Raw genomic sequence first — 22,117 nt, 5'->3', positions numbered from 1 at the left:
TAAACATGAGATATGAATCTCTCATTCATATCTCACTGATGAGAATCATATTTTTCAGCATACCATACTAGATCCCAACCATGAAACACCACTGTATGGGTAAGGTGGTGACTAGAACAGAAATGAGTTTAGTTCTCTAGAAACATCACAAGCCTTGCAAATTCACAAAGACTCCTCAGGGTGCCATGAAGCCATAAGCACCACAGTGCAAAGTGCAAGGCCCGCATGATCAAGGGCAGTGTGCTTGTGCCCTGCCCCTTCCTGCTCTGGAGAACTCAGTCCTAAAGCCACTGGGTAGGTGTCAGAGTGCAAGCAAGGGGAAGAGAGCCTCTCTGCAGAGGCGCAGCCGGGTGCAGGGAATCGGAGTGCACGAGAGACAAGGACTTCCACACAGAGGGTAGCCAGGTGTGGGAAGTCAGCCAAAGCAGGGAGCCGTATACCCATGTGGGGACACGGTCCAGAGTGCGCAGTCACAGCCCAAGTGAGGTGAGGATCCACGCAGGGGAGAAGGCAAAGGCAACGACGGGACACCAGCCACTACAGGAAGAGCAAGTGAATCACTTACTTACTCAGTAAGGGGACCCAGGTTTCTTACCGAAAGAGAAAGGAGTAACGAGTATGCAAAGAGAGAAAACTAGAATGAACCTGTGGTCCAGTACCTTGGGGTACTGGTGTGAACAAGTGGTATTCAATGTACATATATACATACAGAAATAAACACAAATGTAATTTTGTGTATTATTTACACATATATTCCCTAGCTCTGCCCACTAAGAAGGCCTGGGAGCAGTGACATCCTGTTGGCGATGAGCACACCTACAGACCTGACCTTGTCTTTCAAGCACCATTTTCCTCTAAAGGCACCAGGGCTCCTTGGGGAAACAGACAATTCTAAGCTTGAAACATGGAGAGTCAAGACGAGGATAGAAGGTCTTTTTGTGCCAGAAAGCAAGGAAGTACTCAATGAATGACGGGGTGGGAACTTCAGGAGATGAAGCCAGCCAAACAGGGCACAGTTTGAGCATCAAGGTAAGGAAAAGCAACAGCTTATATGTAACTCATTAAATAAATTAGGAAACCATGAGTCTGACAAGATGAAAACAAACCAACAAAAATTTAAATCTCTGATGAGAATAAATAAAATGTTCAGTGAAAAAGGAATATTTATATAGTTTCAAACACCCTCCCAAATACTTATTAGTTGCAAAGGATGTTCACAGTGGAACAAGCTGGCTACACCACCTTTATCAAGTGACTGATATTAACACCACTAGTAATGGGACAAAGAGAACATGCATGTCACCTGATGAACTGAGAATGAATTAGGAATGCAGGATAAATTAAGATCAAAGATGTGCAACCTGAATCTACTGAGGAAACACCAAACTCAAATTGAGAAATGTTCTACAAAATAACCAGCCTGTAACCAGTGTCAGAAGTGTCAAGGTCCAAAAAGTCCAAGAAGACTGAGGAAGACTGACAAGGGTGACCCTGAGGGGTGACTGAGGGTTGTCTCAGAATAGAGATAAGAGCAGCACAGCTGATGGAGCCCGTGTTGTGAGGGGAGAGAGAGGGAGGCCAGGTGGAGTGACGACTGTATGTATGTTCTCACTGAAGGCCATGGTGTGATTATGTAGCACAGGGCCCATCACTGTAGGAAATACACACTTGTTCAGGGTAATGGGGCACCACGGCACCACCTACCTCTCACACGGAAGAAGAAAAAGTTCTTTGTACTATACTTCCAACTGTTCTCTAAGTGTGTTATATGTTTCAAAAATTTTTTAATTATAATAAAGGAAATAAAAGTGTGTTGTAATTTCTTCATCAAGAACTACATCAGTCCCACCACAAGCCACAGAAGTTGCGTATTCACATATGAAATTCATTCATTGAAGCTAATTAAAGGGCACATGTTCATATAATTCATCGAAGCCTTTTAAACAGAGTAAAATTTGGGGAATGGCAGTCTTCCAGCAGCCACCCATACTCCCTGGCCCCTTCACTCCACCTTCAACGCCAGCGATGGCAAGTTGAGACTCTCTCGTAACTGGAAAATCTCTCCTTCCCCTTCTTCCATCACATCTCTCTCACTGATCTTCTGCCTCCTTTTCTCCACTGAATGGTGTGTGAGATTTTACTAGGCTCACCTAATAATTCAGAATATTCCCATACTGTAAAGTCAGCTGATTTGGCAATCTTAATTCCATCTGTAATTCCCTTTTGCCATTGTCTTGGGGTTCCCAAGACCACCCTCAGTTTTGATGATTCACTAGGAGAACTCCAGGACTCAGCATATATCATACTCAGAGCTATAATTCATTACAGTGAAAGGACACAAAGCAAAATCAGCAAAGGGAAAAGGCACATGGGTGAAGGCCAGAGAAAACCAGAAGCGAGCTTCCAAGGGTCCCCTCCCAGTGGAGTGACACAGATGCACTTAGTTCCTTCAGTAACAAGTTGTAGCCACCTGTGACGTGCTGTCCAGCAGGGACATAAGAGACTCGGTGCCAGGGTTCTGACTGGGGCAGGTCAGGCAGGCACCTCTGCCTGGCACATACCCAAGTTCCAGACCCCCAGAAGGAAGCAGGTTTCAGCAGAGACCACACTCTTTGCAAACATTCTAACAAAGCCTCTTTCAATTAGGGCTGCTGGGAGCCCTCCTGAAATCCAGGCTCCCAGAAGCCAGCCGAAGGCCAACCATGCAAGCGAGTGTTTCTAAAAACAGCCGTATCAGGCCTGCTCTGTTAGCCACAAAACAACATGTTCACCGGTGTTAACACCAGGGGCTGAAGACGATGAGGGCCAAAACCACAGGCGTATTCTCAGAATATAGTATGACTCTCCCCATCCCCCCTCCACCTTAGAGCTGCGCATACTATCCCTGAGCCGGCCTCTCAGATCAAACGCCTCCAAGTTACAAGGTCGGGCCTCCCACCTACCGTCCTCAGTGCAGCACACACAGTGCAGGGAGCCAGTGGCAATGGCAATGACTTTCTTCCCCTGCAGCCCTTGGACCTGCCGAGGTCTTCTAACATGGTCGTCAGATCCATGGCCCAGCCTGTGATAATCACCTTTGCCCCTGCACACAAGGAAACACGGAACTTATGAGTGCAAAGCCATCTCGTTTACCACCCTGCGCCACCCTCCTGGAGCAAACACCATACTGCAAGACACAAACCACAGCCTGTCACAGAAATTACATTTCAATCTACAAAAAGGCAATTAAAGTAACTTCTAATTAACAATCTGGATTTGGTGGACTTAAATAAATAGAATCTTGCATACCAAGTATAGACAGCACCAGATTTGGTCAGGGCGACAGAAAACTGGGATCCACATTCCACTTTAACCACTCCAAGGCCTGTCAGAGAATCGATCTAAAAGGGAAAAGGTTCAATTAGACTGATCCAAGGGTTTTGCTGATGGCTGCACCCATATAGAGACTGAACTGACTCTAATAAAGAACTCTGAAAACCCTTACTCTTATGTCAAATATTTATTACAACTTAAAATCCTACTCCACATAACCAAGTGTTCTCAGAAGGAGCAGGACACCTGGCTCTGAGGGCACACGGACCACAGGCGGCCAGGGGCCCGTGCCACCACCCATGAGACCTGCCGCATCATATCACTGGAAATGAACACACCCCTGTTGAAGGTCTACGATCGCTTTCCCCAGCATTCACTCTCCCAACTCCATTTCTCTTTGTGATGTGGTGGCCCCTTTCTCCAGCAAGCCCTGCACTTCACATCTGCCCTCCAGCCCTCTCAGATGCACAGGCCCACAGGGAAGAAGCAGGTAACAGGGGACGGATGGCCAAGACAACCAGGGTTCTGACCTTCGGACACTAGCAATCCATCTGCCCAGGTTATTCCAATTAAACACGACGTTGATCAGGTCAGTATTGGAACCCACTTCCAGCCCTGCATGCTCAAGGGTCCAGACCCTTCACAGCCAGCACCCAGAGGTCTTGTTGGGGTTCATTTACCTAGCTGACATCTTTCCTCACCTAGCAAACTATGCTCCTTATTACCTGTGACTGTTTCCAGACTCAAGTTCTCAAACTTAAATTTAAATTAATTACCCCCTAATTCTCTTAGTTTTCTCCTCACCCTACCCCCATCACAATGACAGCAGTCATGGCCTCCACCCCCCAACACCCCCCAACGCTCGACATCTCAATCCTGCAAGGTGCAAAGCCTTTGTCTAATGCCTTCTTGGCATACAGAAGCCCACAACAATTTTTTCATAAATGTGGAAACCATATGTAACCTGTAATGTGGTTAAAATACTGTATACCTGTGAGGCAAAAGAGCAAGTGGGGATAAGGACAAGAAGGCAGCCTCGAGTCCCAGGTTTCCCAGCAGCACCTGCCAAGGAGGCCCTAAAGAAGAGGGGTGTCTCCTTGCAGCCAGCCTCATGGCACAGAGGTGCAGGTGCCTCAGGTGACGTCCTCTTCATCAGGCCCTGGCTCTAGCCGGCACCCGCCAATACCACTCCACGTGGTGGTGGAAGCTTGCTGTGCCCACACTGCCCAGCATGGAAGCACATGCAGCTCCTGAGCACGTGAAATGTGGGCAGTGCAAGCGAGGGAGTGAACTGTAACGTTACTCACTCTTAACTGATTTAAGGTAAAACTTAAGTAGTTATGCGTGGCCAGCGGCTACTTTACTGGGCAGCACGGCTCTGAGAAGAACAGCTCGGCAGTGCCAGCTCAGGCTCCTATTCTGACGGCCTCCAGTGGCTCCCCACCCCCTCCCCAGGCCGCCCACACGCACCACGTGGGCCTCTACTCGGCACGTGCAGTCTCAGAGCCCCGACAAGAGAGGATGCCAAGCAGAGAGAACTTCTGGCTCTCTTTCACGGCACCTACACTCCCAAGTCCACAGCACGTCACCTCAGCTGAGCAGCCCTGCTGCGTTCTCGTCTCGCAGGCCGCTAGGTAGTCAGCATGTGACCTAAACACACCGATGAACTTAACCTCTGCCAACTCCCTGCTCACAAAGGCAAAATACAGTCGTGATCACACACGTCGATAAACTGCCCAGAGCCACTCGGCTCAGGCAGAGCCTCTTCTCTTGGCTTCTCACAGTATGTCCATCTAGCAGCCTCTGGCTAAGCCAGATGCAGCCTTTCAGCAAGTACTAGTGCAGTGCATAGCTACAGACCTCTGCGAACCGAAGAGCAGGAACAAGTCGTCGTCCTTCTCCTCAAACAGGTCCGCACATTAAATAAAACCACAGGCTGCGTGATGCCCCGCTGACCACAGACATTCCCAAGAGAGCACGAAACAGCACTTAAACTATCTCCATCCCTCTGGGTCTTTCACTCCCTTTTCACCCAGTGACCCATCGCATGTTTTGCAAAGAAGCTACAGATGAAGTTAGGCTACTCCTGAGACGCAGGCGGCGGCAGGCAGGGTACCTTCACGGGCGCCTTGCAGCCGTCACTGCCCCCTCTGCCCAGCTTGCCGTAGTCCCCGTCCCCCCAGGACCAGACGGTGTCGTCCTCCGTGAGGCAGAGGGTCTGGGCGTCCCCACTGCCACAGGCGACGTCGACCACACGGTGGCCCTGCAGCACCTCCACCTGCAGAGAGAGGGGCACTGAGGACGTCTGACCACAACAGAAAGGAGGCTCTTCCCGGAGGGGCTAACGTGCTGGGATTTGGGGTGGGGGGGTGAGGGCGCCTGTCTTAATTCTTTACAGAGAACAGGGAATCTTAATGGTCCCACAGGCCAAGACAGAAGACACCCTCGCATATGTGACCTTTGAGCATCTCAGCTGTAGGAGGCAGGTCCCAGGGTCCAGTGCTCAGTCCTACAGCCTCACCTAAATCACAGTGGACCTCCTAGAAGACAAAGCCTCTAGCTAGATGCCAAGTAATATTTACTAGCGTAGATAAAAGGGTATTCCAAACACTATCCTGTTTAAACGCCCCATGAAATATATATCAAGGTGGTTTCTATTCCCACCAAAAAAACCACTGTTAACTCTGAAACTAAAAAGAATCTGGAACAGGAAATACTGCGGATTTTTAAAAAGCACAGTGACAATGGCAAGCCGCCCCTCCAGGCCTCCCGAGCACAGCCCCTCCTCACCAGCTTCGGCTTCAACTGGTCCTCACTGTCACTGTGCCCCAGGCGGCCATACCGGCCTTTGCCCCACGTGTAGAGGTCCCCGGCTGCAGTGACACAGGCGCTGTGGGCGCCACCGGCAGCGACATCAACCACCTCTATTCCCCTCAGAGACTCGATGACACGAGGACGGTCACACGGACTGCAAAAGAGGTCACCAAAGAGAACTGAAATAGCTTCACTCGTAAATATTTTTAAATTATTAAATATAGGCTTTGGGTGTGCTGCTCATTCATTCAATGTACACCTCTCAGCCTACATACATCTGTCAAGTCAATCATTAAATCAGTCTGGAAGAATCATTCAGGCCTGAACTCAAAATCACGTAATTCCCTACCTACCTCCTTTTATACAAGCTGCCCAAATGCCAGAGAGGAGATGTACAGTCTAAATCAGGGGCTGGAAGACTAGCACTTACAGATGGGCCATGTCTGGCCTATGACCTGTTTTTGAAAGGCCAGTGAGATGAGAATGGGTTTTGCATTTTTTAAGGGTTGTAAAACCAACAAACAAACGAAAACCACGAAAGGAGGATATACAACACAAACTGTATGTGGCTGGCCTAAAATATTTATTACTATCCAGCCTTTTGCAGAAACAGCCTGCCCACCCTTGCTACAAATCAACATTTCATCTAAGGAGTCAACTAGTCTATATGTAAACATGGCAAGCCTGACAACAAACTTCTTTTTCTGATTACTGAGTTTTGAAAGCTATTTATAATGATTTTGGATATAAGACCTGAGTCAGATATATGATGGCAAATATGCTTTCCCAGTCTGTGGCATGTGCTTTCCATCTCTTAACAGTGTCTTTCAAAGAGAAGTTCCCAATTTTTTTAAAGTCCAATTTATCCTATTTTTCTTTACTGGATTGTGCTTTTGGAGTTCTATCTAAAAATCTTCGTCTGACCTAAGGTCACAGAAGTTTTCTCTCATGTTTTCTTCTAGAAGTTTTTAGTTGTAGGTTTTAGATTTATGAGTTAATTTTGGATATGATGCAAGATAAGAATTCAAGTTCAAAGATCGAGGTGTTCCCTTAGGCAAGGCTGAAGATTTCAGTCTGTGGTATTTGGAATTTAGGCTGTAGTCCTTGTTTTTGGATGGATCACTGGGTTTGTGGCACAGTCCATGCTTTAAACCAGATCTGACCAGAAGAATGGCTACTTGGCCCAGGGAGAAGTAGATGAAGTATTTGGTTTAATTTTGGATATTAATGGCGCAAGATAAGAATTTAAGTTCACTGTTTACCATATGGTTGTCCAATTGTTCAAAACCATTTGTTGAAAAGACTATCTTTTCTCCAATAAATTGTCTTTGCACTTTTGTAAATTATGCGCCGCAAATCGTGAGGGAGGAATCAAGTTTCATTTTTCCACACTCATCGTATTGGTATTTGTGGGTACGTTTCTGGACTTCCTATCCTATTCTGCTCCACGATACATTTCCCGCTCATTACAATAATCCCACACTGCCTTGATTACTGCATCTTTAAAATGAAACTTGAAGTTAAATAGTGGCAGTCCTCCAACTCTGCTCCTCATTTTCAAAGCTGTCTTGACTATTGTAGGTACTCTTCATTTCCACGTGAATTTTATAATCAGCTTGTCAATTTCTACAGAAATTCTGATTGGGAAGGGGTTGGATCAATAGGTTAGTTTGGGGAAAACCAACGAACCAACAATACTGAGCCTTCCAACCCATGAACACAGCGTGCTCCTCCATTATTTTAGGTCTTTTAAAATTTCTCTCAGCAGTATTTTATAGTTTTTTGTCTGTAAGTTATCCATATCTTTGGGTCAAATTTATTCCTTACTATTTTGATTTTAGGGGGAGGGTACCATAAATGGCATTTTAAAATTTCAATTTCTGATTGCATATGTATATGTATAAAGACACGGAGTTGACTTTTTTTAATGCAGAAATGTTTTCTTTATTTGCCTACAATAGACTTTTATTTACTGATCTTCTTTCCTGCAACCCTGCTAATCGCACTCATTAATTCTAGTAGCTTTTTTGTAGATGCCATCAGATTTTCTACATAAATAATCATATTATGTGTAAATGGACAGCTTTAATTCTCCTTCCAATCTGAATGCCTTTTATCTCTTTGCATTGTTGTGCTGCACTTGCTAAACCTGCTAAACAACACTGAATACAACTGGTGACAGACAGCAGCAGATGTCCTTGTCTTGTTCCTGGAGATAGAGAAAACGTTCATTCAGCCTGTCACCATCAGGTACCACATTAGCCCTAGCTTGCTTGCTTTCTCTTTCATTCATTCATTCATTCATTCATTCATTTATGGCTGTGTTGGGTCTTCCTTGCTGCGTGCGGGCTTTCTCTAGTTGCGGCGAGCGGGGGCTACTCTTCATTGCGGTGCGCGGGCTTCTCATTGCAGTGGCTTCTCTTGTTGCGGAGCACGGGCTCTAGGCACTCAGTAGTTGTGGCTCGCAGGCTCTAGAGCGCAGGCTCAGTAGTTGTGGCGCACGGGCTTAGTTGCTCCGCGGCATGTGGGATCTTCCCGGACCAGGGCTCGAACCCGTGTCCCCTGCACTGGCAGGCGGATTCTTAACCACTGAGCCACCAGGGAAGTCAAGCCCTAGCTTCAACAGAGATGCCCTTTATCAAGCTGAGGAAGTTTTCTCTCATTCCCAGATTGCTGAAAGTTTTTATCAGAAACAAATGTTAGTTTGCCAAATGCTTTTCTGCCTTTCATCTACTGAGATAATCTACATAGTTTTTCTTTTTTACACTGATCAATTTTCTAATGTTAAAACAATTATTCAATACTGGCAAAAACCTCATTTGGCCTTACTGCTTTATCCTTTTACATACTGTTGGATTCAACTTTCTAAAATATTAAGAATTTTTACATCTATGTTCATGAAGGATATTGGTCTATATTTTCCTAATAACATCTGAGTCTGGTTTAGATATAAGAATAAAGCTGTCCTCAAAAAAGTAAATTGGCGAGAATTCCCTCCTCAATTTTCTGAAATTGACTGTGAAAAACTGGTATTATCTGTTACTTACTTGTGTGGTAGAAATCACCACTCATCTATCTGGTCCTGAGGATTTATTTGCGGGAAATTCAATTTCATAAATAGACAAAGGGCCATTCAAGTCATCTAATTTTTCTTGAGTGAGCATTAAAGAATGTGTGTCATTTGAGGAATTTGTCCAGTTCATCTAAAAAGTTCAATCTGTTGGCATAAAGTTATTTAATATACTTCATCTTTCAATAACTACATTCTGCGGTGATGAAAACTTCCTCATTCCTATAATTTGTGTGTGTGTGTGTGTGTGTACAGATAGATAGATAGATAGTCTAGATGGAGGATTTATTGATGATGCTAACTTTCTCAAAGAACCAACTTCTGTTTTCTTTAATTTTTCTCTATTTCTGTTTTCTAGTTCATGGATTCTTGCTCTGATCTTTCTTAGTTCCTTCATTCTGCTCACTTTGTCTCTCTTATTCTGCTCACTTTGTCTTTCTTATTCTAGTTCCTTAAAGTAGAAGCTGAGGTCATTGTTTAGAGATCATTTTTCTTTTATCAAAAGGCATCTCATGCTATAAATCTCCTTCTAAGTACTGCTTCTGCTGGATCCCACACATTTTTATACGTTGTTTTCATTTTCACTCAGATCAAAATTCTTTCTAATTTAGCAATGATTCCTTCTTTGACCCATCAGTTATTTTTACGTTTTATTTACTTTCCAAACATATGGAGGATTTTCCATACTTTATAGTAATTGATTTCTAATTAATTCCATTGCAGTCCAAGAAAATCTTTTATATAACTTGAATCTTTTTGATTTATGAGATTTGTTTTCTGGCCCAAATTACGGTCTATATTGGCAGCTGTTCCACGTGTACTTGAAAAGAATGTGCTTTTGTTAAGTAGTGTTGTATAGTGGTAATTAGATCAAATTGGTCGATAAAGTTGTTCAAGTCTTCTGACAAATCTTCTATCTACCTATCAGTTATTGAGGGAGGGATATTAAAATCTACAACTGTAAATTTGTCTGTTTCTCCTTGCAGCTCTGTCATTTTGTTTAATTTCATATATTTGAAAAATCTATTATTAGTTGTGTAAACACTTAGGATTATGTCCTCTTGATGAACTGACCACATCATCATCATAAAATGACCCTTTTTATCTCTGTTGATATTCTCTGATGTTACATCTAGTTTGTATAATACTAATATAGGCATTCCAGCTTTCTTTTCATCTGTGTTAGCATATTTTCCCACCCTTTTATTTTTAATCAATTTATGTGTTTAAATATAGACGTGTTAAATACAAAGTTTGTTCTATGTAGCATATTGTTTGATCTTGCTTTTATATGCATTCTGACAATGACTTTTAATTGTGGTGTTTAGATCATTTAACATTTGATGTGACTGTTAATATATTTTGGTTTAGATCTATATCTTACTATTTGTTTTCTATTTGTCTCATCTGTTTACTCCATTTTTTCTTTTTTCTGGTTTCTTTCGAGTATGTTCTTTGATTTACTTTAACTCCTTTGTTGGCTTATCAGATAAAACTTTTTGTTGCATTATTTTCGGGGTTGCTTTGGCAGATGTAGAATGCATCTCTAACGATTAGAGTTTAGTCTGGGGTCATGTACTACATCATGTATAGTATAAGAACTTCACAACAGTATATGTCCATTTCCTGCCTCTAACCCCAGCCTCTGTGCTACTGCTGTCATATATTTCACTCCTATGTATGTTTTAAGCATCTCAATTCATTTTTACCATATCCTGAAAATATTCAATTATCTCTTAAAGAGATTTATTTAATAAGGGAAAACATCATGATATTAACCCATGTAGTAATTTCCTCATTCATTTGTATAGATCCCTGATTCCATCTGGTATAATCTTCCTCTGGTTTGAAGTAATTCCTTTAAATTTTTAGTTGTACAGATCTGGAGGTGGTGAATTATTTCAGCTTTTGTATGCTTGCATAAGTCTATTTCAAATTCATTCCTGAAAAACTAATTTCACTGAGTAAAAAAATCTAGGCTGACAGTTATTTTTACTTTCAGTATCTCCCACTGTATTCTACCTTACATTATTTCTTATCAGAAATTCATTGTCACCCTTTATCTTTTATTCTGTACGTAACTGGTATCTTTCCCCCGGCTGCTTTAAAACTTCTTGCTCCTTATCAATGGCCTTGAGCAATTTGATTATGATGTGCTTTGGTGTAGTTTCCTTCATGTTTCTCTTGCTTAGGGTTCTCTGAGCTTCTTGAATGTGTGGGTTTATAATTATCATCAAATTCGAAATTTTTTCAGCCATTACTTCTTCAAAATCCCCATCTTCATCACTTTTGGTGACTCCAATTATGCATGTATTGGGCCGTTTGAGGTTGTCCACAGCTCACTGATACTACAGTCTTTTTATATATTCTTTTTTTGTTTGTTTCATTTGGATAGTTTCTACTGCTATATATTCAAGTTCACTGACCTTTTCTTCTGCAATGTTCAATCTGCCATTAATCCCATGCACTGTATTTTTCATTTTAAACATTGTATTTTTCTTGGACATTGTATTTCTTTAGGACTTTGACTTGGGCATTTAAATATCTTTCAGTCTCCACCTAACATGTTCAAGTTTTTCCTCTAGCTTACTGAAGATAGAACTGTTTCAGTGTTCTTGTCTAGTAATTCTATCACTTGTGTCACTTCTGGGTCAGTTTCAATCAACTGACTTTTCTCCTTATATGGGTTGTATTTTCCTTCTCTTTTGTGTGCCTGATAATTTTTTTATAGCTTTATTGAGATAAAATTGACATATAATATTGTGTAAGTTTAAGGTGTACAATATGATTTGATAGATGTATATATTGTGAAATGGTTACTACAATAAGGTTAGTTAACAAATCCTTCACCTCACATGTTTACTTTTGTATGTGTGTGGTAAGAACATTTAAGATGTACACTTTTAGCAACTTGCATATGTACAATACAGTATTGTTAACTGTATTCACCATGCTGTACATTAAATCCCCAGAACTTATTGATCTCATAACTGGAAGTTTGTACTCTTTTAGCAACATCTCCCCATTTCCTCCACCCCTAACCCCTAGCAACCACCAATCTGCTCTCTATTTCTGAGTTCAGCTTTTTTAAGATTCCACATATAAGTGAGATCATACAGTTTTTTTGTCTTTCTCTGACGCATTTCACTTAGCATAAAGTCCTTGAAGTTCATCCATATTGCTGCAAATGGCAGGATTTCCTTTTTCATGGTTGAACAATATTCATATACACATACATACACACACACACACACACACACACACACACATTTTTCTTTCTCCATTTGTCTGTCAATGAACACTTAGGGGTTGATTCTTTATCTCGGCTATTGTAAATAATGCTGCAATGAACATGGGAGTGCAGATATCTTTTTGAAATAGTGGTTTCATTTCCTTCAGCTATATACCCAGAAGTGAGATTATTGGATCATATGCTAATTCAATTTTAAATTTTATGAGGAACTTCCACACAGTTTCGCACAGTGGCTGCACCAATTTACATTCCCACCAACAATGTACAAGGGCTCCCTTTTCTCCACACCCTTGCAGGTACTTGTTACGTCTTGTCTTCTTGATGATAGCCATTCTAACACTTGTGAGGTGATATCTTACTGTGGTTTTGATTTGCATTTCCCTGATGATTTAGTGATCTTGAGCAATTTTTCATGTGCCTGTTGGCCATTTGTATGCCTCCTGGAAAAATGCTTATTCAGGTCCTTTGCCCATTTGTTAATTGAGTTATTTGGTTTTTGTTTGCTATTAAAGTTGTATGAGTTTCTTATGTATTCTGGATCTTAACCCCTGATCAGTTATATGATTTGCAAATATTTTCTCTCATTCCACAGTTTGCCTTTTCACTGTGTTGTTTCTTTTGCTGTGAAGAAGCTTTTTAGTTTGATGGAGTCCCACTTGTTTATTTTTGCCTTTGTTGCTTGTGCTTTTGGTGTCATGGCCAAAAAATCATTGCCAAGACCAATGTCAAAGAGCTTTTTCCCTATGTCTTCTTCTAGGAGCTTTATCATTTCAGGTCTTATAGCCAAGTCTTTAATCCATTTTGAGTTAATTTTTGTGAGTGGTGTAAGAGAGTGGTCCAGTTTCATTCTTTTGCATTTGAATATCCAATTTTCCCAACACTACTGAAGAGACATGTGCCTAATAATTTCTGACTGGATGAACAACATTGTGAATATTATCTTGCTGGGTGCTTGATACGTTTGTATCCATAAAAACATTCTTGAGCTTTGATCTCTACAACATGGTTAAGTTACTTGTGAACAGTTTAATCCTTTCAGGTCTTGCTTTTTAGCTTTGTGGTGGGATCAGAACAACACTTAATCTATGGTTAATTTCCTTCCCCTCTGTTGTGCACCATCATTCTTAGTCCTCTACTCAGTGCCCTGTGAATTATGAGGTTTTGGGAGTAGGCACTATCCTCTGCCCTCTGTGACCTCTGGGAATGTTCCTCCTAATCTTTTTAGGTGGTCTGTTCCTTGGCCTCTCAGATATTCTCCTCACACATGGCTGTCAGTATTCACCTCTGGAGATCACTCACCATACTTTACTGCCTGTTATCCAATGTCTTTAGGGCTGCTGTTTCATATATTTTGTCTGGTGCTTTAGTTATTTCAGATGCAAAGGGCCCTGTCATTCCAATTTGGCAGGTAGCTCCCATTACTTTTTAAAAATTTAGTGGGTTTGGTTGCTTTGTTTAAAAAACTGTCATTTGTGTGTCCCTTTCCCCTACTGCCATTTCCTCTGTATTTACAGTTTTAGTATCTGCATATTAACAAAATACCAACAGCGATTCAGCAGATGACTCAGGACGAGGGGAAGGGGACTTGGGGGAAAAGGACAAGATGAAGATCACCATACTTAGAAATCAAAATTCAGAACTGATTTCCCCCCAATAGAGGGGTCATGTAGGCAAGCCTAAATAATTTCACATGAACTTATTTCTGCTAAATGAGTCATTAACTTTGAGTAGATTATTATAAATGTTGTCTTAAAAAAAAACCTGCCAATACACCATACAAGCATTAACACAAACAAACAAGAAGAGGAAAACATAACATTAAAAATGATGTTTTCACATAATACCTTCTGTTGCCATGCCCCAACTTCCCATCTTCTGCCTCACCCCAAGAGTAAACTTCTCCTTCTGAAGAGAGGGCAAGACAGTGTTTTCCTCCTGAGTTCACAGCTACTTTCTTAATAAACACATGCTGAATGGATTCAAGTAATGTTGGGGTAGATACCGACTCTGTCCCTCCAATTCCTAGTCTGCCGCCTGCACCATACCCAGTGGCATACAGCTAAGACAAGAAAAAATAATATAAACATCAGATTTTTATCTAAATATATTTCAGTAAATAATAAACCAATTAGTTCATTTTAGTAATTAATAACTTATATTTTAGTAATTAATAAACCAAATCAATGCTCTAGATATTTTTACCACAGAAATATAAAATTAAAAATTAAAATTCACAGGAATGTTTAAGACTTTATTTTTGCTTTATCAGATCTCTAAAAATTAAAGAAAAAGTTATAATTAATAGAAACCCCAAATTCAGAAAACGTATTTTGAAAACATGGTCTCTTCCCTGGAAGCATTTCTATTTTTGTCTAGAATAGCAACTACAATTAATACCAAGAAAAATAAAAACGATTTAATTAGCTACTATATGCAAATCCCAGATAAATAACACCTACAGAAACACCCATATGAAAATTATACATATACTTAGTACTTCAGCAAGGCAGCATACAAATCACACAGTAGAATATACTACTTTTCTTTCATTCTAAGTGGGTAACTGATTTGGGACACAAAACATCTTTACCATAAAAAAAAAAAAAACAAGATGGCCATTTCCAGATGCATGTCAAACACCCCTCCTATAACAATTTAAATGCTGTTTCATATTGTTTCAAATGTTCTGCTGCATTGACACAACAGTACGGAAACTTCAAGGACTAAAACAGGAAGTGAAACCAAGAATTCAGATGGTTAAATGAACCCAAAGTCAGCCTCCCCGGGAAGGTTTTAAGGCTCTCGAGTGCACCAGGTATGGGCAGTGAGGCACCAAGCCTAAAGGGAGACTCTAGAAAGGAGAGGCTCTGAAGCACTTCCCCTCACTCAGACTGTGAATGAGAACTAAGAAGAAAACAAAGAAAGTTGCCTTTCTCAAAACTTAGGACTGAACGAGAGGGTGGAAAATCTCTCCTGAGAATTCATAACCACAAAAGCTGGTCCATGAGTTGGTTTTCAGTCTGAATTAATGCTACCTATGGTCTAAATTCCATAGGTAGAGAATTTAATTTACAATGGCTTAAGTTGGTAGTACCCGGGGTCACAAACTCTCATTTGATTAGTGACTTCAAACTAGGCCTCTGACACCACAAACTTCTTAACCAGCACAAGCAGGAGACAACAATATGAAAAAGTGAAAACGTGCTGCCTTCTTCTTTTACTTTCTCTTCATTTAGATACTGCCTGATCCCTCCTCAGTCTTCTGTCTGGAACTCCTCCTCTCAGACACCTTTCATGGAGCTATTTCCAGGCAGTTTTCCATGCTTCAAAATCGTCCCATCCTATCAGAACTTTATTGTTCAGAGTCCCATTCCTGTGAGATATTTAGCTTTCTAAGATGTTAGTAGATTCTGATAGTTTAGGATATCATTTTTTAAAATGTGTCCATTAAATGTATAAACCCTGTAATAAAATACCTTAGCTGAGAGAAATCAAAAGCAAAACAAAACGAAACATGCAAAAAACAAACAAAAATAACTAGGCCTCAAAGAATTTCTACATCAAATTTTCCAAGGAAAATGGTCAACTCATAGTTTTAAAAATTCCCATTATCTAAAAGGAAGGAAGGCACCATGAGAGAGAGTCAGAAGAAAAAAAGTCCAATATTATGTTTAAAGAAATAAAAGTTTGAAAGTATCCCCAAGGAATACGAGACCATAAGGTAACCCAAAGCAGAACTTCCAGAAATTAAAAAAACATAGTTGAAACAAAAAACCCAGAAGTATTAAACAGAAGATTATAAACAGGTGAAGAAATCAGACAACTAGAAAATGGATCTAAGTAAATTATCTAGCATATGGCACAGAAACACAAAGAGAAGAGGAAATAGAAAAGAAGAGAGAATTTGGGATAGACCTCCTCACCTGAACGTCAATCAGAACTCAGAGTTTTAGGTAAAGATCATACAGAGAATATGGAAGAGGCAATATTTGAAAAAATAATGTCTGAGAATTTACCAGAGTTGTTAAAAGACCACTTCTCAGAGCCAAGAAGCCCACCCCTCATCCCTCACCACCTGGCAGAAACAAAACAACACAAAAAAGGGCAGGAAAAGTAAAAAGAAACTGACATCTAAATATATTCTAGTGAAACTGTAGATCACTAAAGAAAGACCTTGAAAGCAGCTACAAAGAAAAGATTTACTACCTTCATTTGGGTAAAAATTAATCTGACTGCTGACATCCCATTAGCAACAACGAATGCCAAAAACCAGAAGAATAAAACCTTTAATAGGCTGACTGAAAATAATGGTCAACTGAAAATGTTATACTCTAGAACAGGGCTTGGCAAATCAGGCCCACCGCCTGATTTTGCCACACCCATTCATTTACATATTCTCCACAATTCATAATTGCAACAGAGACCAGACTATATGATTCCCATAGCCAAAAATACTATCCTTTACCTAGAAAAAGGACAAAACTAAGATATTTTTAAATGAACAACAAAAACAATCAGGAGATTAACCAACAATAGACCCTCACAAAAGGAAACTGAAAATATACGCTTAAAGTAGAAGAAAAATGATTGCAAATATAAGATCTGAAACATACGAAATAATTGGTGAGCAAAGATGTGTATAACATTTGGGTAAATCCAGAAAACACACGGTCTATATAAAACAACAATAATAATAATGCCTATCATTCGGGGAACTGGTTAGTGCCAAAACACAGGATAACAAAGGATCAGCCTTTTTAATTTGAGAGGAGTATAGAAATACTAATTAACTTTAGATTTTAAATATACATGTTAAAATCACCAGGAAACAACTAAGAGACATAATTCTCCAGAAAACAGAAAAAGAGAGCTATGCTTCAACCCTTGCTATGAGGCTAGCCCGACCTTGATACTTTTGGCGGGCAGCCTCTGACATGGTTCCCAAGAGTCCCTGCTTGCAGGGATTCCCGCCCCTATGTAATCCCTTCTTGGATGTGGGCTAGACCTAGTGACTCTCTTCTAATGGACAGAATACAACAACAGAGATGGAGTGTCACTTCTGGATTAGCTCACACAAGACTGTGACTTCTGTCTTGCTCTCACGCTCTCCTGCCCTCTCCTTTGCTCACTCTGATGAATCCAGCTGCCACGTAGTGAGATAGCAAAGAGTTGAGAGCAACCTTAGTCAACAGGTCATGGGGAGCTGAATTTTCCTCAGGCCAGCCTTGCAGCAACTGCAGCCTGACGAGAGATTCTGGGCTGGAGGCCCAAGCTAAGCCACCCGGAGAAACTGTGAAATAATAAATGTGTATTGTTTTACGCTAACTGTTGTAAGTTAAACAGATAACTAATATATTGGGTTGGCCAAAAGGTTCTTTCGTTTTTTTTCTGTAAGATGGCTCTACTAGAGCTTAGTTGTCTTTAACTTCATTTGAAACAATTTTGTTAGACTGTATTGGGACAGCTGTCATATCAGTGTGCTTTTAAAAAAAAATCAAAATTGGTGCATTTTTGTGTAGCCATTCTAATACTGAAGATGGAGGGGGGAAAAAGCAACATTTTTGGCACATTATGCTTTATTATTTCAAGAAAGGTAAAAACGCAACTGAAATGCAAAAAAAAAGATTTGTGCAGTGTATGGAGGAGGTGCTGTGACTGACTGAACATGTCAAAAGTGGTTTGCAAAGTTTCATGCTGGAGATTTCTCGCTGGACCATGCTCCACGGTCAGGAAGACCAGTTGAAGTTGACAGCGATCAAATCAAGACATTCACTGAGAACAATCAACATTGTACAACAAGGGAGATAGCCGACATACTCAAAATATCCAAAACAAGCACTGAAAATCATTTGCAGCAGCTTGGCTATGTTAATCACTTTGATGTTTGGGTTCCACCTTAGTTAAGCAAAAAAAAAAAAAACCTTCTTGACCGTATTCCCACGTGCGATTCTCTACTGAAATGTAACAAAAATGTTCTGTTTTTAAAACAAATTGTGATGGATGGTGAAAAGTGGATACTGTACAACAATGCGTAATGGAAGAGATCGTGGGGCAAGCGAAATGAACCACCAACAACCACACCAAAGGCTGGTCTTCATCCAAAGAAGGTGATGTTGTGTATATGGTGGGATTGGAAGGGAGTCCTCTATTATGAGCTCCTTCTCGAAAACCAAATGATTAATTCCGACAAGTACCGCTCCCAATTAGACCAACTGACAGCAGGACTCAACCAAAAGCGTCCAGAATTAGTCAACAGAAAACGCATAATCTTCCATCAGGATAACGTAAGACTGCATGTTTCTTTGATGACCAGGCAAAAACTGTTACAGCTTGGCTGGGAAGTTCTGATTCATCCGCCGTATTCACCAGACATTGCACCTTCAGATTTCCATTTATTTTGGTTTTTACAAAATCCTCTTAATGGAAAAAATGTCAATTCCCTGAATACTGTAAAAGAAACCTGGAACAGTTCTTTGCTCAAAAAGGTAAAAAGTTTTGGGAAGATGGAATCATGAAGTTGCCCAAAAAATGGCAGAAGGCAGTGGAACAAAACCATGAATACGTTGTTCAATAAAGTTCTTGGTGAAAATGAAAAATGTGTCTTTTACGTTTAACCTAAAAACCGAAGGAACTTTTTGGCCAATCCAACAGTACCATAACCAGACATGGAGTGGGTAAGACAAGAATATTATGATGATTGCACTCATGATCCTGGATCTCCCAAAAATCCCAAACGCAAACCAAAAAAATATGAAACAGAACCTGACCAAGTTAGGTTTTTCCAAAGAATGCAAGACTATCTGATATAAGGAAAACAATTAATCCAATTCACTATATTAATCCACTAAAGGAGAAAAACATCTGTATGATTATTTTTTAAACATAGGAAGAATGTTTGACGAAAGTCAGTACCTATTCCTAAATAGAAAAAAGAAGTGAACTTCCTTAATCTGATACAGGGCATCTACCAAAACCCCACAGTAAGTGTGTAAAGCATTCCATCACAGTGTTTCCTTTGCAGCCTGGATCAAGCCAAGAACAGGCCCACTACCACCCCTGTTCAATACTGTATTGCAGCGCCCACCAGCCTGATGAGCTCCATTTCTCCCATGCAGAGGAGAAAAGTAAAAGTAAAAGACAGGTGAACTGGAAAGGAAGGAACAAAATTTATTTACAGAACATGGCTTTATAAAGAAGATACAAAACAGTTTGAGATACTAAGAAAGAAAAGAGTATAATAAGGTCACTAGGCATAACGTCAATATATAAATACTAACGATTTCCATGTAGCAGTAGCAATTAATTTTTTAAAAGATAGCATCATGATAGCAAACAAAAAAGGAATACATACGTTTAACGAACTGATATGCAAACAATTATGACACACTTTTTGTATGTATGCTGTATCTCAAAATAAAAAATTCTAAAACCACAGAACACATTCAAGATTATACAGAAATACTTCAGAATGATAACTGCTTCCAGCACACCATAAGCACTGTGTACATAATCTTGAGACAATGTTTTAGCACAGAATCCTTATACATGCTGTGAACCAAAAAAATGCCCTCCAGCCACAGCTGTCTCAGTTTCCGTGTCAGTATGACACAGGAAATGCACCTTCTTACCTTCCCATCAGCTGTCACTGCAAAGAGCGTCTGCTCTCCTCCAATTAACTGCACGGGTCTGAGAGCTGCAAGGGCTTCACATGGAGTGGGGACTTTAACTTTTGCACCTTCGATGCCCCCAAGCTGACCCCTATGATTATGACCCCAACCATAAATGGTTCCACTGCCGCCAGCAGAAAGAGTCCAGTCATCTGGTCGCCTGTAACAAACATTAAGAGAACAATTGACACGGGAAAGAACTGCACGTGAAGCACCATTCTCTCACAGACAACATCGTTTCTTGTTTCTGATATAGTAAACCTGTTCATCCACTGCACAAGTTGTTCATCTTGCTCTCTTCTAAAAATGCCGTGGCTCTCGTGGAGAACATCCATGTTTTCACCATCTGCCATTAATTCACGAATTTTCTTAGCCACCTGGACAACATAATTATGAGATTATACATCAAACACTCATCTCTCAAGAATAAAACAAATAATACTAAGGTAAGAAGACAGGAGAGGAGGTCTCCCCACCCAAGAATATGAGGGAATGCCAACATCAACATTGTGAGTTTACAGTTAATAAGCAAAACCGACATGATTATATCACGTTGAAGATATTTTAAAATGTCTAGACAGTATCATTATATCTTTACTAAAAATAAACTTTAACTGAAATTTACAGTGTCAGTTTATTCATTTTCACCTATGTGCTTTTTTCTTTATGATATTCCTTGGCACGAGAAATGTTACTGTCTCATAATATTGGCATCTTTTTACACTATAAAGAAAACACTATGCATCCCAAAAGTGGTTCCAAAATAACGTGCAATACCTCATCGAGAAACAGACGGGGCAGCGGTGTTCTCTTGTCCAGGGCCACAGCAACACGGGAGGCCATGCAGTACCTTCGGAACCAAGCCCACTTGTGCGTCTCAGCACAGCAAGGGAGTGTGTCTAATTCCAGGTCACAAGCGAGAGCTACTAGTACCTGCAGCCACCACAAATTAACAACACAGGGACACTCAGAGGCATGGCTAACATTCCACTTCACCAACACTGCCTGCCAAAGATGGCCCCCACGCAGGCTCCCTGTGGGTTCTCCTTCAGAATTCCTCATGCCAGGCTGACTACCACGTGCCCAGCAAGGGTCTTAGCATCACCAGTGATGTGGATTATTCCTACCCAGTTACTAGCGATGCACCTGACAACAGGACCTCAGATCAGACCACTGCTACAACACTTGCCACCTAAATCAAGGCATCTGAAAGCACACTGATACTTAAAGTACAAGGGCTTAGATCACACAGTTACTCCTGAAGATTTTTCATATTCAACTTCAGCAATAGCTACACCTGTCCTCAGGGGTGCCTGATACTTGATGCACTGCGCTTGCTGGCTCTCTGTGGCTCTCATCACTTCAGAACAAGTCAAGCATTACCTTGAAGAATGGGCTGTGCAGCAGTTGTTTGCCACCTCTCACGATAGGATCTTCATATTCAAACTGCCTTTGCAAAGCTTCTGGAAGGCCTTTCACCAGAGCAGCAAGAGCACTGCCTGAAAAACTCTGCAGAAAACAACCAAATTATAACCTATCCCAGGAAACCAAATGCAGGGGAGGTGAGCGTTTTGTTCCTGTGAGTCAAATGCTTTATTACACTGATACTGTTCTCCCCTAAAACATGTGATTGATACTTTCAAATAGGAAAAAAATCTAAAAGGACATGATGAACATGAAAATAAGAAAGAAGAACATGAAAATTCACCTCAGAATGTTTGGTCTTAATTTCAGCATAGCAACTCCCAGGGAACCAGAAAGGAACTTTCTGGCCTACAAACCTCCATCTCCAACATAGTTAAGATCAAGAATTCTTTTCATAGTAACTATTTCATCCAGCAAAGGGGATGTGGTGAGTCAGACTCATAAAGTCCAACAGACAATCCTATTCTCACAGTCATCAACATAGGGCTGTTCTTAAAATCAAAGCCCAGCCTGAACTCAATATAGTAGCAATATAAGGGAGTCTGGATGTAAAAAAAGCTGTCTATTCCTATGTGA

The 22,117-nt window shown here is 40.8% G+C and overlaps 1 protein-coding gene across 1 annotated transcript in view; it reads right to left on the bottom strand.

Annotated features, from left to right (window-relative positions):
• The window catches only part of HERC2 (HECT and RLD domain containing E3 ubiquitin protein ligase 2), a 214,767-nt gene that overhangs the window by 12,661 nt on the left and 179,989 nt on the right, over nucleotides 1-22,117 (bottom strand). The window contains exons 71-79 of the mRNA XM_057551376.1: nucleotides 21,500-21,625; nucleotides 20,894-21,049; nucleotides 20,378-20,493; nucleotides 20,078-20,276; nucleotides 14,294-14,508; nucleotides 6,103-6,280; nucleotides 5,429-5,590; nucleotides 3,289-3,380; nucleotides 2,943-3,082 (exon numbers count right to left, since the gene is read on the bottom strand). Coding sequence (XP_057407359.1) covers nucleotides 2,943-3,082; nucleotides 3,289-3,380; nucleotides 5,429-5,590; nucleotides 6,103-6,280; nucleotides 14,294-14,508; nucleotides 20,078-20,276; nucleotides 20,378-20,493; nucleotides 20,894-21,049; nucleotides 21,500-21,625 — 1,384 coding nt within the window. The remainder of the gene's footprint in view (nucleotides 1-2,942; nucleotides 3,083-3,288; nucleotides 3,381-5,428; nucleotides 5,591-6,102; nucleotides 6,281-14,293; nucleotides 14,509-20,077; nucleotides 20,277-20,377; nucleotides 20,494-20,893; nucleotides 21,050-21,499; nucleotides 21,626-22,117) is intronic.

Source organism: Balaenoptera acutorostrata, chromosome 8, assembly GCF_949987535.1.
Source record: "Balaenoptera acutorostrata chromosome 8, mBalAcu1.1, whole genome shotgun sequence".
In the NCBI taxonomy this organism is placed as follows: domain Eukaryota; kingdom Metazoa; phylum Chordata; class Mammalia; order Artiodactyla; family Balaenopteridae; genus Balaenoptera; species Balaenoptera acutorostrata.
Note: the sequence above shows the minus strand (reverse complement) of the source record. Positions and strands in the feature narration are given on the sequence as shown.